At 30.9% G+C, this 13,691-nt stretch overlaps 1 protein-coding gene across 1 annotated transcript; it reads left to right on the top strand.

The window, feature by feature from the left end:
* The first annotated feature begins 5,347 nt into the window (after positions 1 to 5,347).
* On the top strand, positions 5,348 to 13,171 carry LOC129972228 (DNA-binding transcriptional regulator BolA-like). The gene is made up of 7 exons (XM_056086275.1): positions 5,348 to 5,489; positions 6,962 to 7,044; positions 7,134 to 7,181; positions 8,111 to 8,162; positions 9,794 to 9,858; positions 12,792 to 12,860; positions 12,972 to 13,171. The coding sequence occupies exons 1-7, from the start codon at positions 5,465 to 5,467 to the stop codon at positions 13,050 to 13,052; spliced, it is 423 nt and encodes a 140-aa protein (XP_055942250.1). The 5' UTR covers positions 5,348 to 5,464; the 3' UTR covers positions 13,053 to 13,171.
* The last annotated feature ends 520 nt before the right edge of the window (positions 13,172 to 13,691 follow it).

Below are 13,691 nucleotides of genomic sequence, written 5' to 3'. Positions count from 1 at the left end.
CTAACGTTCCATAGTACCAAATTACCAGAATTTATATATGCAGGATACATAAAATTACCGGTTCGACAGTACATACCAAATCCGTTGAGATGCTTTCAATGCCAGCGTTTTGGGCATTCCAAAATTAATTGCCGCGGGACCCTAACTTGCGCCCGCTGTGCAGGAAAAGGCCATGAAAGCCAACAATGTAACGCAGAAGAAAAATGCGTGAATTGTGGCGAAAATCATACATCTTATTCTCGGACCTGTGAACGCTGGAAACTGGAAAAACCAATTACAACAATTAAAATAAAAGAGAATATATCGTATCCCGAAGCGAGACGGAAAATTGTAGCATTAACACCCAAACCTGGTTTAAGTTATGCATCCGCTGTTCAAAACTCCTATTGTAAAAACTGCTCTTGCACAAACTGTACAAAAAAAGGCACCAAAACAGAAACACAGGTAAAATTGTCTGATTCTGATACTGAAACTTCCCTGAATAGTACTCCTGATAATAGTAAACCAAATGTCACATTTAAACCAAAACAGAAATCAAATAAATCCCTCAAGCTAAAGCTCTCCAAACGTGGACTGGCTACTAAAGATCTTGCCAGTAAATTTAAGAAAACAACTTTAAGCAGTTCTGTTGCTCTGGGACTTGCGAACAAAGGTGTTGCTCATAAGGACTTAACGTCCATTTTTGGTGGCACATCAAAAAGTCCCGAAATCATTTCACTCCATCCATCTGAGGAGGAGGATGAATTTGAAATGAGGTGCGATGTCACGCAACCTCCGAACACTGTTCCCACACCTTCCCTTGCAAAAAGACTTTCATAATGGGTACCTTCCTCTCTTGGAATTGTCGCGGCATTCGGTCCAAACTTCATGACATCAAGACCATTATTAACAACTTTCATCCAGTTTGCCTTGGTGTTCAAGAAACATTTTTGACACCAAACATTCCTATAAAACTGCGCGGTTATACCTGTATTCGAAAAGATGCAGACACAGGATCTCACAATTCTGGAGGTGTCTGTATCTTCACGTCAAATCTCCATCCGAGCTCACAACTAAATTTACATACTTCTCTACAGGCAGTGGCTGTGCAAGTTCACGTACGAACATTAGTCACAGTCTGCTGTATTTACTTACCGCCTCATGATGTCATCTGTCAACAAGACCTTGATAACCTAGTGGACCAGCTTCCTTCGCCTTTTATTTTACTCGGCGACTTCAACGGACATAGTACCTTATGGGGTTCGGAGAGTACAAATTCTCGTGGGAGACAGATTGAGCAGTTTATTGCCAATAACTGTCTCAGTTTACTGAACAACGAAGAAAAAACATACTTTCACGAACCCACACGTAGCTTCCATATAATTGATCTGGCCATATGTTCTCCTGAACTTCTGCCATTGCTGACCTTTGAAGTGAGCAGATATCTTTATAATAGTGATCATTTCCCTATTATTGTCTCCCATGCTGATAGAAGTGGTGCGACTCATTGTCCTCCGCGTTTCCTATTCCAGCGGGCAGACTGGGATGCTTTCATGCGATTGGCAAATGTCACAGAAACTATGGTCAATTTTTGCGACATCACGGAAGCAGTGCAACATGTCGTTGATAACATAATAAGTGCCGCAAATGCCACCATCCCGAAGACTTCCCCACGTCTAAGAAAACTTCGTAAACCGTGGTGGAACGAAGCTTGTCGCGACAGTCATAAGAACCAAAAACGACTTTGGAATATTTTTAGAAGGTACCCGACAACAGAAAATCTAGTTGCTTTTAAGCGTGCCAGAGCCCTTGCTCGTCGAATACGCCGACGTAGTCAGAGGGAATCTTGGATTAAATTCGTGTCATCCATCACATCCACCACTTCCAGTAAACATTTGTGGAAGAAAGTAAAGGCTGCTAATGGGATATACAGTGAAACCCACATTCCTGTTTTAAATACAGGAAATATGGCGCATTCCGCCCCGATAGATATTGCCAATATTCTCGGTCAAGCATTCGCACAAGTATCCGCAATAGATTCTTACAGCCCTGAATTTCTGGCATCTAAGAATCGCGCGGAACGGTTGCCTTTGCGCTTTAAAGCCCAAAATACCAGTCCATATAACTGTGAATTCAGGATGTCTGAACTGGAAACGGCTTTATCTAAAGCCCATGATACTAGCCCTGGACCAGATGGGATGACGTATAATATGCTCCGCCATTTGAACGCAACTTCACTTTCAAATCTGTTATTATTATTTAACAGAATATGGATTGAACAGAAGTATCCTTCACAATGGCGAGAAGCAATTGTGATCCCAATATTAAAACCTGGCAAGGACGCATCTAACCCTCTGAACTACCGACCAATTGCTTTGACGAACTGCCTCTGCAAAACCTTTGAAAGAATGGTCAATGCACGTCTTATTCACGAATTGGAGAAACAAGGATGTATTCCCCCGTTGCAAAGTGGTTTCCGAAGAGGTAGATCTACTTATGATAACCTCGTACTACTGGAAACCGAAATTCGCAACACATTCGTTAGAAGGAACCACCTCGTCTCCATATTTTTTGACATTGAGAAGGCGTATGACCGGACATGGCGCTATGGAGTACTTTCTACACTTTTTAAATTTGGTTTTAGAGGAAACTTGCCCATCTTTTTACAGAATTTTTTATCATATCGGACTTTTAGAGTTCGTGTAGGCAACTTTTATTCTGATTCTTTTATTCAAGCTGAGGGAGTTCCGCAAGGAAGTGTCCTCAGTGTTACACTTTTTATTATTCACATTAGTCAAGTTTTATCTGTTTTACCTTCATCTATTCAAGCATCACTTTATGTTGATGACCTGCAGATTTCATGCCAGGGCAGCAATATGAATTTAATAGAGCGACAGTTGCAAAATGCCGTTAACAAAGTAGTAGCTTGGTGCGATAAAAACGGGCATACTATCTCTTCAGAGAAGAGCCGATGCGTTCATTTCTGCCGGAAACGAAATATCCATCTAGATCCTGTCATTAAAATACGAAATGCGCCTATCGCTGTTGTAGATGAGGTACGATTTCTGGGAGTAATTTTTGATAGAAAACTCTCCTTTCTTCCTCATATTTTAAACTTGCGGAAGAAATGCGAGGTAGCACTAAACATTTTAAAGGTACTCTCTAAAACATCTTGGGGTGCAGATCGGACATCTCTGCTCCATATTTATGAAGCAGTCATCCTCTCTCGCATGGATTATGGGTGCATAGTGTATGGTTCCGCTCGTGCTTCTTTCCTGCGACGATTGGATACCATTCACCATTCTGCCTTAAGGATTTGTTCCGGAGCGTTTCGTACCTCTCCCGTAGATAGCCTCTACTCTATTTACAACCAGTTACCTCTTGACTTAAGACGCAAAAATTTGTCTGCCTGTTATTATTTCCGTGCAAAATCTTTTTCTTATCACCCCATCTCTAATATAAAGTTACCACTTAATCTTCGCAGACTATATGATGCTCGTTCCTCTCACATTCTTCCATTTAGTGAGAGAATGAAAGTACTTTTGCACGACTCAGGCCTTTCAAATGTTATCATTAAGACTGTAGATTTATTGTGTTTTCCCCCCTGGGATATCCCAAAATTTTCCTACATGAATCCCTTTACAGGCTTTGATAAATCTTCAAATGATCCAGCTATATTTAAACATCTGTTTTTGCATCATCGCTATCAATATTCTTCCTTTGTACCAATTTTTACGGTGGCTCAAAATCAGATGGGCATGTCGGTTGTGGCATAATTCTTCCGTCTGATACGCTGAGCTATCGTTTACATAATTGTTGTTCAGTATTCACTGCTGAGTTGATGGCAATTTTCTGGGCCCTTCAGAAAATTTCGCCTTTCCCTGAACGTAACTTTATTATTTATACCGATAGTATGAGTGCATTAGAGACACTTTCGCACTACAGCAATCGGATGCATCCGATTGCGATTAGAATCCTGTTTACTTGGCGTCTCCTTCAAAATGAAGGTTTTCATATCCTTTTTAGTTGGATCCCGAGTCACGTAGGCATTTCTGGGAATGAAGAAGCTGATTCCGTGTAAAAATCTGTAGACTCTTTTTTGTCCCATAAAATTCCATATTGTGACATTAAGAGATTTTTCATAAAACATATTCATTCAACATGGCAATTAACATGGGATTTGAAGACCGAGAATAAGCTTCATTCCGTCAAGCCTACAATTGGTTTATGGCCTGTTCACCCTATACGAGAGGTTGATGTGAAATTGACTCGCCTCCGTATAGGACACACCCGCTTTACTCATCGTCATCTCATCTTGGGTGAAAGGGTGCCAATTTGCCCTACTTGTCATATTGCTTTTAGTGTGAAACACATTTTAATTGAATGTCCTGATTTTAATGCTCATCGTCATAATTTTTTCAATTCGTCTTCTCTTAACTTGCAAGACCTGGTGGGTGAGAAATACCATCCAAATATTTTTAAATTTTTAAGAGCTATACGCTTTATCAACTGTATTTAACACTTTTTTCGTCTGGTTTTCATTTTATGTAAAATAAGTCTTCATTGCATGATTATTTTGCATTTACATTAATCATTGTCTTTCGTTAAAATAGTTTTATAATATTTGTATCGACATTTTTATGGAGTTTTACTTACACTAACTTTTAAAATCGTTTTGGTTTAAATGTCTGTCTTGATTTTACCGTAAGCTTGGCGCAGTATAGCCAAAAATGGCTCTTGCGCCAATAAACCATACAACAACCAACCAACCCAATATTTTTTTTGACAGACTGTATATACTTTATTTTCATAATAAACAATTTATTTTTATACATTTAAAAAAAAATTAACAATTAAATTTATTCTTTTCAAGGTACATACAGGTTTAAAGATTAAGTGTACAAAATTTCCATTATTTGTTCAAAGCTTTTTTTAAAAGAATAGTTTGTTTTGTTTTTTTACACAGTTTTCACAAAAGTGAGTACTACAAATGTGGTTTTAAATGGGAAATATCTTTCAATGCAATTTTGTTTTCTGAATTGATAAGTTACTGTCATATGACTAGTAACTAGGTGTTTCGACAACGTGTTTTTTAAAGGAAATTTCTCCTCGCAATAAATACACGAAAAATTTTTAGATCGTTCTTCAGCAGATTGTTTATGGACGCGGGACAAATGGCCATTTAAATATTGTTTTTTGTAGAATTGAGCGTTATATAAATTGCACGTGTAATTTACTTTACATTAGCTACATACAAGACAAGAAAAGAAATTGTCAATGCCCACTCCTTTTTTTAAGTCAGTACGGATAGCTTGCCAACCTTCTATGGTTGGAGAGCTTTTACTGATGTCATATGAGCATCCAATCAGCGTTAGGATTCACTAGTTCCGAATTTCTGATATAGGCGCTTCGTATGGAAGATTGGAATATTTTTCTGTCTATACTGTTATCAATTTGTTTACGTTTTTAAAAGTGCTGTCGAAGCATGTCTAAACTTTTAAACATCAGTAGTAAGATATTTTTCGATTTATCATTTTTAATTTGCTTTCTTATTTGGGAATTTAAGAATAGGGATAGATACATTTACTTTCTTTCAATCTAATGTATCTGTATGTTTGTTTGACAATATAATTAAATAATTCAGTGATTCCTTAATTAGCGAGAGCTTTAACCTGATGTTTTCTGATTTTAATTGTTAAAATTGAAACGATGCATCAATATTGAAATTTCCAAGAAAAAATCTTTATTTAAACAATTCATTTCGTTTTGCAATAGTTCAATATATTTGTCAATTTTTTATTTGTTTTTAAATTTTGAAAATTCTTTCCTTCATTATCTTAAAGCTAGGTTTGCTGATCATTGATTATAACCATGTATGTAAATGCTTTGGATAATGCACATAAATTATTATTATAATTATTATTATTTTGCTACAGGGCCATATTTTATGTTTTTACAATTTAAATTAATATATGTTTCAATTTTACAACTTTTACACTGTGCTCATAAATAGAATTTCTTTCAGTATATTAAAATACATTTCAAAGGAGTTTCGTTTTTATCTTATTTTCAATGAAAATGTATTTTTAACCCATCAACACATGTATGGGATTATTTTGAATCCATCCTTTCTCTTTTGTTCAGATATTCTAGGAATTCATAAAAATGTACATCTGTACAATGCATTATTTTTTACTGGAGTGTTGTGGTCAAATTGAACCCCCCTGTGTGTGCTAACATTTCAAATTCTTTTAACGTTATGACTATGAGAACGTTCTAATGTGAACAACAGAAGTTCAGAATTATTCTTGCAAGTGTTCCTATTGAAGTAAAAATGATAGCTCAGATTCATCAGATATTGATGAAATTTTGGAAAATATTCATGATGCAAAATCGTAACAAAGCGCAGATTCTGAATATACTGAATCCGATAGAAAATCTTTTCCTGCTCATGAAAAAAGAAGCAAATTTTATAAAATACATTCCTGTAGAATATGAATAAACTGTATTGAAATTCATGTTAAAAATTAATTTCACTCTTAATAAGAAACAATAAAAGTGTTTTTTGAATACTTGGGAGACAAAATGACCCTATGCTTTACTAATGTTCAAAAAATGGTACTTTGGGATTATCCTATCGACCTGTCAATACCCATGGAAATTGTGCCAGTTCTCGTAAAATGTACCAAAGGATTGACAATTTTTGAATATGTGCAGAAGCTACCTTTTGGTGATAATATCAGGTTTGGCAAAAATGGTCAACAGGATAATCCCAAAGTACCCAAAAAATAAGTGTGTCTTCTAAAGAATTAATTGTTGAGATTATAATTTAATAGTAAAAGCATATGCAGTTTCAAATATAATTTTTAAATTAATATTTTTGTGAATTTTAAATTTTTATTGTAATATTATTAATGCATCTTTCATTAAGTAAATAAGCAAGCCATTCATAAATAGTTATGAATGAATTTTTTTTTTCCAGGCTTTGTTCGGAATTATAAAATTTTTTCATGCCTCCCATCATCATTGAAAAATGTTGCATTATTTTCCTCCCAGTCATCTGAGGTATAACAATTTTGGAATATTTTTTATTTAGTTGTAAAAGGTTATAGTATTTTTAACCATATAATTTTAACTTTTTTTTCTTTCTGTAGGAATTCATAGAAAATGTTGTGAAAAACAAGCTTAGGAATGCTTTGCAGGTATTATGTTTTAAAAAATATATGTTTTTAAATTTGAGTTACTGTGAAGACTTCAATTAAATTGTGATTAAAAATTCTTCTTCGATGGTAAAGGATAGTGCTATGCTTTTTCCTTAACCTTCTAGGGAAAACAATATAGCAAGCTTGATATATTGCAAAATTATTAATAATGTTATTCCTTTTTATACATCAATGTGAGCAGCATTTTTTTTTTTTTTGCAAGCATTATTATTTTTATAATTTTTAAAAATTTAAGTGATTCCATTAGTAGGCTCTATTTGTCTCCAAGTTTTAATATTGATGATATTCTATTCCATTAATTTAATTATGAAAGTTATGATAGTAAAATTCTATAAGTTAACTTGTATTTTCGAATAGATTTTTAAAAAATAGAATAAAAAACAGTACTTGTGTACCATTGGTGAACTTTAGACTTCTGCATGTCATTGCCAAACATGAACTTCAGTTAATTAACAATTAATCACTTTTCTAGTGATTAATTGTTGGCATGTGGTTGATATACCTGTAGTTAAAGGGGAGGGGTACTACTTTAAAGATACTTACTTATGCTTTATGCGAGAACAAATCTCTAGTAATGCCAACTCATTCAATTAATATTCTCAAGCACCAGAAAAATTAATCTTCTTACTCTTCCTATTTTTATTCATTAAAGCTAATATGCATTGTGAGCAAATATTATGTAACAATATATTTTTACCTTGATACCTTTGAGAAATTTGTAGCCCCCTAACAAAAATCAGTTGTAATAAATTATTTATACTCTTCTCTTAAAGTTAAAATTGTCTGTGCTCTTTAATTTTGGAACAGTCAGTTATTACTAAGAATTTTGCAAATTTTAATTTCTGAGATTTGTTAATTTGTCGTATTATAATTTTTTTATTATTAAAACTTTATATATTCTTTTTTAGCCTGAATTTATAGAAGTTGTTAATGAAAGTGCACGACATAATGTTCCTAGAGGTACTTTTTTTCTCTCCATTATAAAAGTATAATTTATATCTTTCTATTTGTTGTATATATGTAATTTCTCTTGAATCTAAAATTTTTTAATTCTTATCAAATTCAGCAAAACTTTTTAGTCTCCAAAACATATTTCTTTCTGGTATTGATACAGGAAATAATTATGATAATCTCATATTTAAATAATAAGAGCATGTTTAGATTAGATATAACCAACCTGAACTTTGTGCATTAAGAATTTTATAGCATGTATTTTAATTTGATTTGTAAAAATTGATTTTTATTTACAAAATTATTCTCAAAACTACTGTTAGTTATTCATTATTGATAACAGGCTTGTTGTAATTCCTTTAGAACATTATGAGACCATATCAAAAAGGAAAGGAAATCATGATATAATTTTTGAAATCATGAACAGTTTATTTAATATTTTTAATTTCTTATCGTTCAAAATTATTAACATTTTATTTTGTTTAACTTCCCATTTGGAATCGATGTCAGATTTTCGTGGGGAATATTAACTTCTTTTTATAAATTGATAAAACTTAAATCTGTCCCTTATAAAATACCATTAGGTGTTGTTTTTTTTTTTTTGCATTACTATTTACATTTTTTCTTTAATTTTGCCATGTAAAATACCACAAATTATTTATATAAAAATAAGTCTCATAAAATAAGCAACTCTATATTCATAATATTCAGTCCTTAAAATTTGAAAGTTCTTAAATTTATTATTATATATTTGTATGGGATTTATTATCATTGCTTGCTTATATGTGCTGAAATCAACTAGTCTGCTAAATGACCAACTATGTTTTCTACAATACTTTAGAGATAGTATATTATAAACATTTTAAAAGGAATCAAAAACATCAAACAGTTGTATTTCTGTGATTAATTACACTCGGTTTTAATAAAGAAATAAGTGCAACTTTTTGACACTTCATTCTTCAAAGATATATAGTAAACTTTCTCAATTTTTTTCTTAACAGTGTTGCTTGTCATTAAACTGGCTAACTGTACTAACTATCAAATATTATAGTTGTTAAGTAGCAGCTATATCTTTATATTATTCTCTTTATTTTCACAAATTTATCCTTTTAAAATTGGCAACACCAGCTGCTTGTTTTGAAATAAAAAATATGTTGGCATAATATAGTTTTGCTCTATTTTAATTTGAAATATAATCTGTGTTAATCATTCCGGAAATGTAATAACCGATCTTTATGAGCTGTGCATAACTGCACTACAGGTATTAGTGACAATTAAAATTTAATAGTTATTATTAACTCCAAATTGCTGATTTTAACTTAGATTGATATCTTGGTTTTGGAACTATATATATATATATATATATGACCCAAGCCAATTTCCTACTTGTAAAGTATTGCTAAGTAAGAAAATATGACCTATATAAGATTTTCATTACCAGGAACATTAAATAAGAAAAGATTTGGGTTTTCATGATCCAGCATCTTTTCCAGTTGGATTCGTTTTAATATCCTTGTGTATTTTTTAATCATTTATAATACTTGTCACATTTTTACAATAGTATGGAATTTCATTTTAACTATTTTATCATTTGGAAAATAACTTTTGCATTATTTATTTACATTTACATATTTTAATAGGATCTGCCTCTCATATAAGAGTAACAATTGTTTCTCCTCTATTTAACAACAAGAATCTTGTACAGGTAAATCAGTATTGTACTTTCTTTAGTTTATATTGTTTGTCTTTTTGTTCTTTTTAGAAATTAGGAATAAAAAATAGTTTGTTATTTTTGCAAAAGTATGCAAGTAAACAATGTAATAAAATAGTAGCAGAATAATATAAAATTCATTTTGTCAATTTATCAGTTAATGCAACTTAATTTTTTTCTTGCAATCTTCATCTCTTATGTTACCATTTCAGCTTGAAAATGTTTGTGGCATCCCATTTCCATTTTTTAAAATTTAAGCCCTGGAATTCAGAAACAAAATGACAGCATGTTAAATAATAGTACATACAAATGAATTAAATTTAACAAAAACTTGAATTATTGAGGAAATCTGAACAAAATGTTTTAACAAAGCAATTTTAAGCAAAAATAGTTAAGAATATCAAAATGATATTCTTAACTATTTTTGCTTAAAATATTATATCTAAAAGAAGAAAGCCACAATAAAATTTTCTGTCCTGTTTTGGATTGCATGAAGTTATTTTAAATTTTCTTACTATATTTGTTTATTGTTTTCATATGTATATACATATCTATATAAGTATGTATATTTCTCTATAAAGTACTACAGCCATAATAAAACTCTATTTCAAAGTTTTTTTTTATTTAAAGTCTAGAGTTTACCATTTCCTAAATACTAAGGATTATGTGTATTTTTAAATTATTGTGTGCAGAGCCGGCCTTCTCTATAAGGGGACCTGGGTGCAAGAAACCATTTGGGGCCGTAGATTTTTTTGTACAATAAGAAAGATATTACAATCGGAATATATAATACTATTGTTTGTTTATTTATTACGTGATTTTGTTTTTACCATTAATTACTTCAGAAAAAATTACATTTTTTTTTTCAACACTTAGTATAGCAAGTTTATTTAAGTGTTCTGCACACATGCCTGCCCAAGGATGATTCTTTATTGATTTTAATTTGCTGAAAGAGCACTCAGCATTTGCTGTTGTAAATAAATGTAATATGAAATAAATGTAAATGATGTATAATGAGCTATTGTAAATTAAGAAAAGTTTTAAAACTGTTAATACATTTAGAAATAGCTCATTATAATTATTAATTAGTATGTATTGCAATATGTGTTGTGCTTCATTTACATCCCTTTCATTCCAATCCAATTAGGCTTTCATTTACATCCTGTTATAAAACTTTACAATATTTTTCTTTCTAAAGTTTTTATATTAATGATTAATTTGGCATACTTTTAAATCTATCTTCTGTATGTACAATAACACTATCAATTACTGTGTAAACAATAGCTCATAAATTCCTTTATCAGGTTTTCTATAACTTTCCCTTCAGTTATTTCAGAATATAATCTTTTTCTTTTTCAAATTCGTTTTTTAGGAAGATGTTCTGAAATATTCAAATTACATCCTATCACCTTTACTTCATCTAAAAATGTGTTAAATTTTGGATTTTAATTTTTATTTTACTGATTAAATTAAAAGTGAAATCAAGACCAAGTGTTTTGCTTGAAATAGTTTATTGGTAGTGTTAATTTTGGATGATGTTACAAACTATAATATTAAATATAAAATAAATGGCATTTTTTGTATTCAATCCAATAGACTTTTAGCTTCGAATACTGGTGTATTATCATTATTTGCATCCTTAAATTCTTCTAGAGCATTAAAAAAATTTTCCAACTGTGTATACACAGCTTTATCAGAATCTATTTTGACTTTCCAAAGAGTATCGCTAATTAGTTTAAGCAATATTTAATTTTTTTTGTAGAATTTCTTATTTTTTTGTAGATTTAGAAAATAAGCAATATGAAACTTGCACTATCCAAAAAAATTTTTACAGTATATACTGCTGGAAATTGTATCGCATATTAGTAGTACGATTTGCTTATCATACACTTTAATAAATTAAAAGAGTATGATAGGCAAGACATATAAATTGCAAATTAGTTTAGAGCGATTATTTTAGATTGTACAACTTTATATTTCCCTTTCATGTTGTTACCATTGTTTTTTGTCTGTCCTCTAATATTAATAATATCTAAATCCAGCTCACTCAATCTTTTCAACAGTTTTTACTGGTTCTTTTCCATTCACATTAGTTACTTTAATAAAACCTACAAATGATTCGTTTATATTTAATAATTTCTCTGCAAAATTTACAAAGCTAACAATGGCTGAAGTTTGTTTCTTATGGGAAATATCAGCAGTATATTCCATTTGGATATTGTTGCACATGGTTGCTTTTATATTGTCTTTAATTTTGTTAAGGACTTCATTTCAAAACACAGGAATTTGTTCTTGTAATCTTTGTACTAAATAATACACAGTTCTAATATCAAATTTTTTATTCTGCTTATATGATCTATTAGCTCAAAGTCGTATTTACTAAATAATTTGATTAAAAATTTCCATTATTAGAAGTTCCTGTAATTTTTATGGTTTCCACAAAGAGAAAGATTATTACAGGATAAAAATATAATCACATCTACAATTCTTTAAAATTATAATTTAAGTCATTCCATTTTTTTTTTTATTTATATTAATTTGATTTATTTTTATCAATAGTCAAACATAACTTGAGTTGTTTTAGTAATTCTTTTTAACCAAAAAAGGAATTAAAAGTGACAAATAAGATGCTCATGATCTTAAATTACAGCTGGCAGCTCTCTCCAGCCGTTATAATCACCTTTAAATAGTGTAAATTGCTCATTTCCTCTTTTTTTTTGGAAAACAGTATACAAAAAAATATCGAGTTTTGCGTTTTAAAAGCACAATATATATATATATATATTTTCCTTTTTAGTGGAGGAAGATAATTATTTGTCTTATACTGTGCTTACTGCTAATATCTACACTATTTTTAAGCTTTGCCTTTAATACCCTCATTTTAAATAAGAGCATTAAATTTTGATGGCACTTATTTGATTTTACAGAGGCATCGTTTAGTTAATGCTGCTCTTCAAGAAGAGTTAAAAGGCCCCATTCATGCCCTATCTATTGTTGTAAGTATAATTATTGTTTTGTATTCAAAACATTTTATCATGAATTGATGAAAACCGATTCTATGTTTTTTAAACCAATATTTGTTATATTTTACTTCCCTTCTATTTCAGGCCGTTTCTTCTTCTGAGGTAACAGAGAAGGGACCAGAAAAAACAGAATCACCTCCTTGTAGAGGAGGTTCAGGCCTTTAAAATTGACCAATTAAATTTATTCATGTACAAATAGTTTTTCTAGTTCTGCTAATTGTTACAGCTTTGTTGTAATAGTAAACTTAAATAAAATTATCTTTGTGTTTAACAATTTTTTAAAATAGCTTCTGTAGTAATGCTTTTCGTATTTCTAGAGTGGTTAAAAATGCATAGATGAAAAAAAAAAAGTAGTGATTATTAAATTTGAAAATGCAAAACATCCTTTCCCTTCCGAATTCATGTTAGCCCGACTGAGAAGGCTACACAATCCAACAACTTCAAAAGAAAATGTTCTATTTTGTACAAAAATGAGTTTTTCAAACTTAAGGAGAGGTTTGAAACATGGCAATTCGTCAAAATCTTAACTTCAAATTTTTTGACAATTCTCCATGTCGTACATCAGAAAATACAAACACTAGTGTAAAAAAAAGTACAAAATGGCGAACTGAAGTCATGGCTAAAAATAACTCATATAATTTTACAAAAAAAAAAAAAAAAACTTCAGAAACCCTTTCAGAGATGAAAGATGTTGTCATTTAACTGAACAGATCTAGCATAGCTCTGTAATGTGGATAAAATAAGTACTTTTAAAGCCATATAAGGGTCTAAAAATAAACAATTTTCAAGGATTTAATGATAAAT

This window comes from Argiope bruennichi, chromosome 6 (genome assembly GCF_947563725.1).
Source record: "Argiope bruennichi chromosome 6, qqArgBrue1.1, whole genome shotgun sequence".
NCBI lineage: Eukaryota > Metazoa > Arthropoda > Arachnida > Araneae > Araneidae > Argiope > Argiope bruennichi.
This window is presented reverse-complemented; position numbering and strand designations above follow the sequence as displayed.

Excerpts from the sequence above, each read along its gene's own strand:
- LOC129972228 (XM_056086275.1), top strand. The coding sequence starts at position 5,465 with ATGTCTAAACTTTTAAACATCAGTA. Across the intron at positions 7,182-8,110 it reads AGCTTAGGAATGCTTTGCAG|CCTGAATTTATAGAAGTTGT; the intron begins GTATTATGTTTT and ends ATTCTTTTTTAG. Across the intron at positions 9,859-12,791 it reads ACAACAAGAATCTTGTACAG|AGGCATCGTTTAGTTAATGC; the intron begins GTAAATCAGTAT and ends TTGATTTTACAG.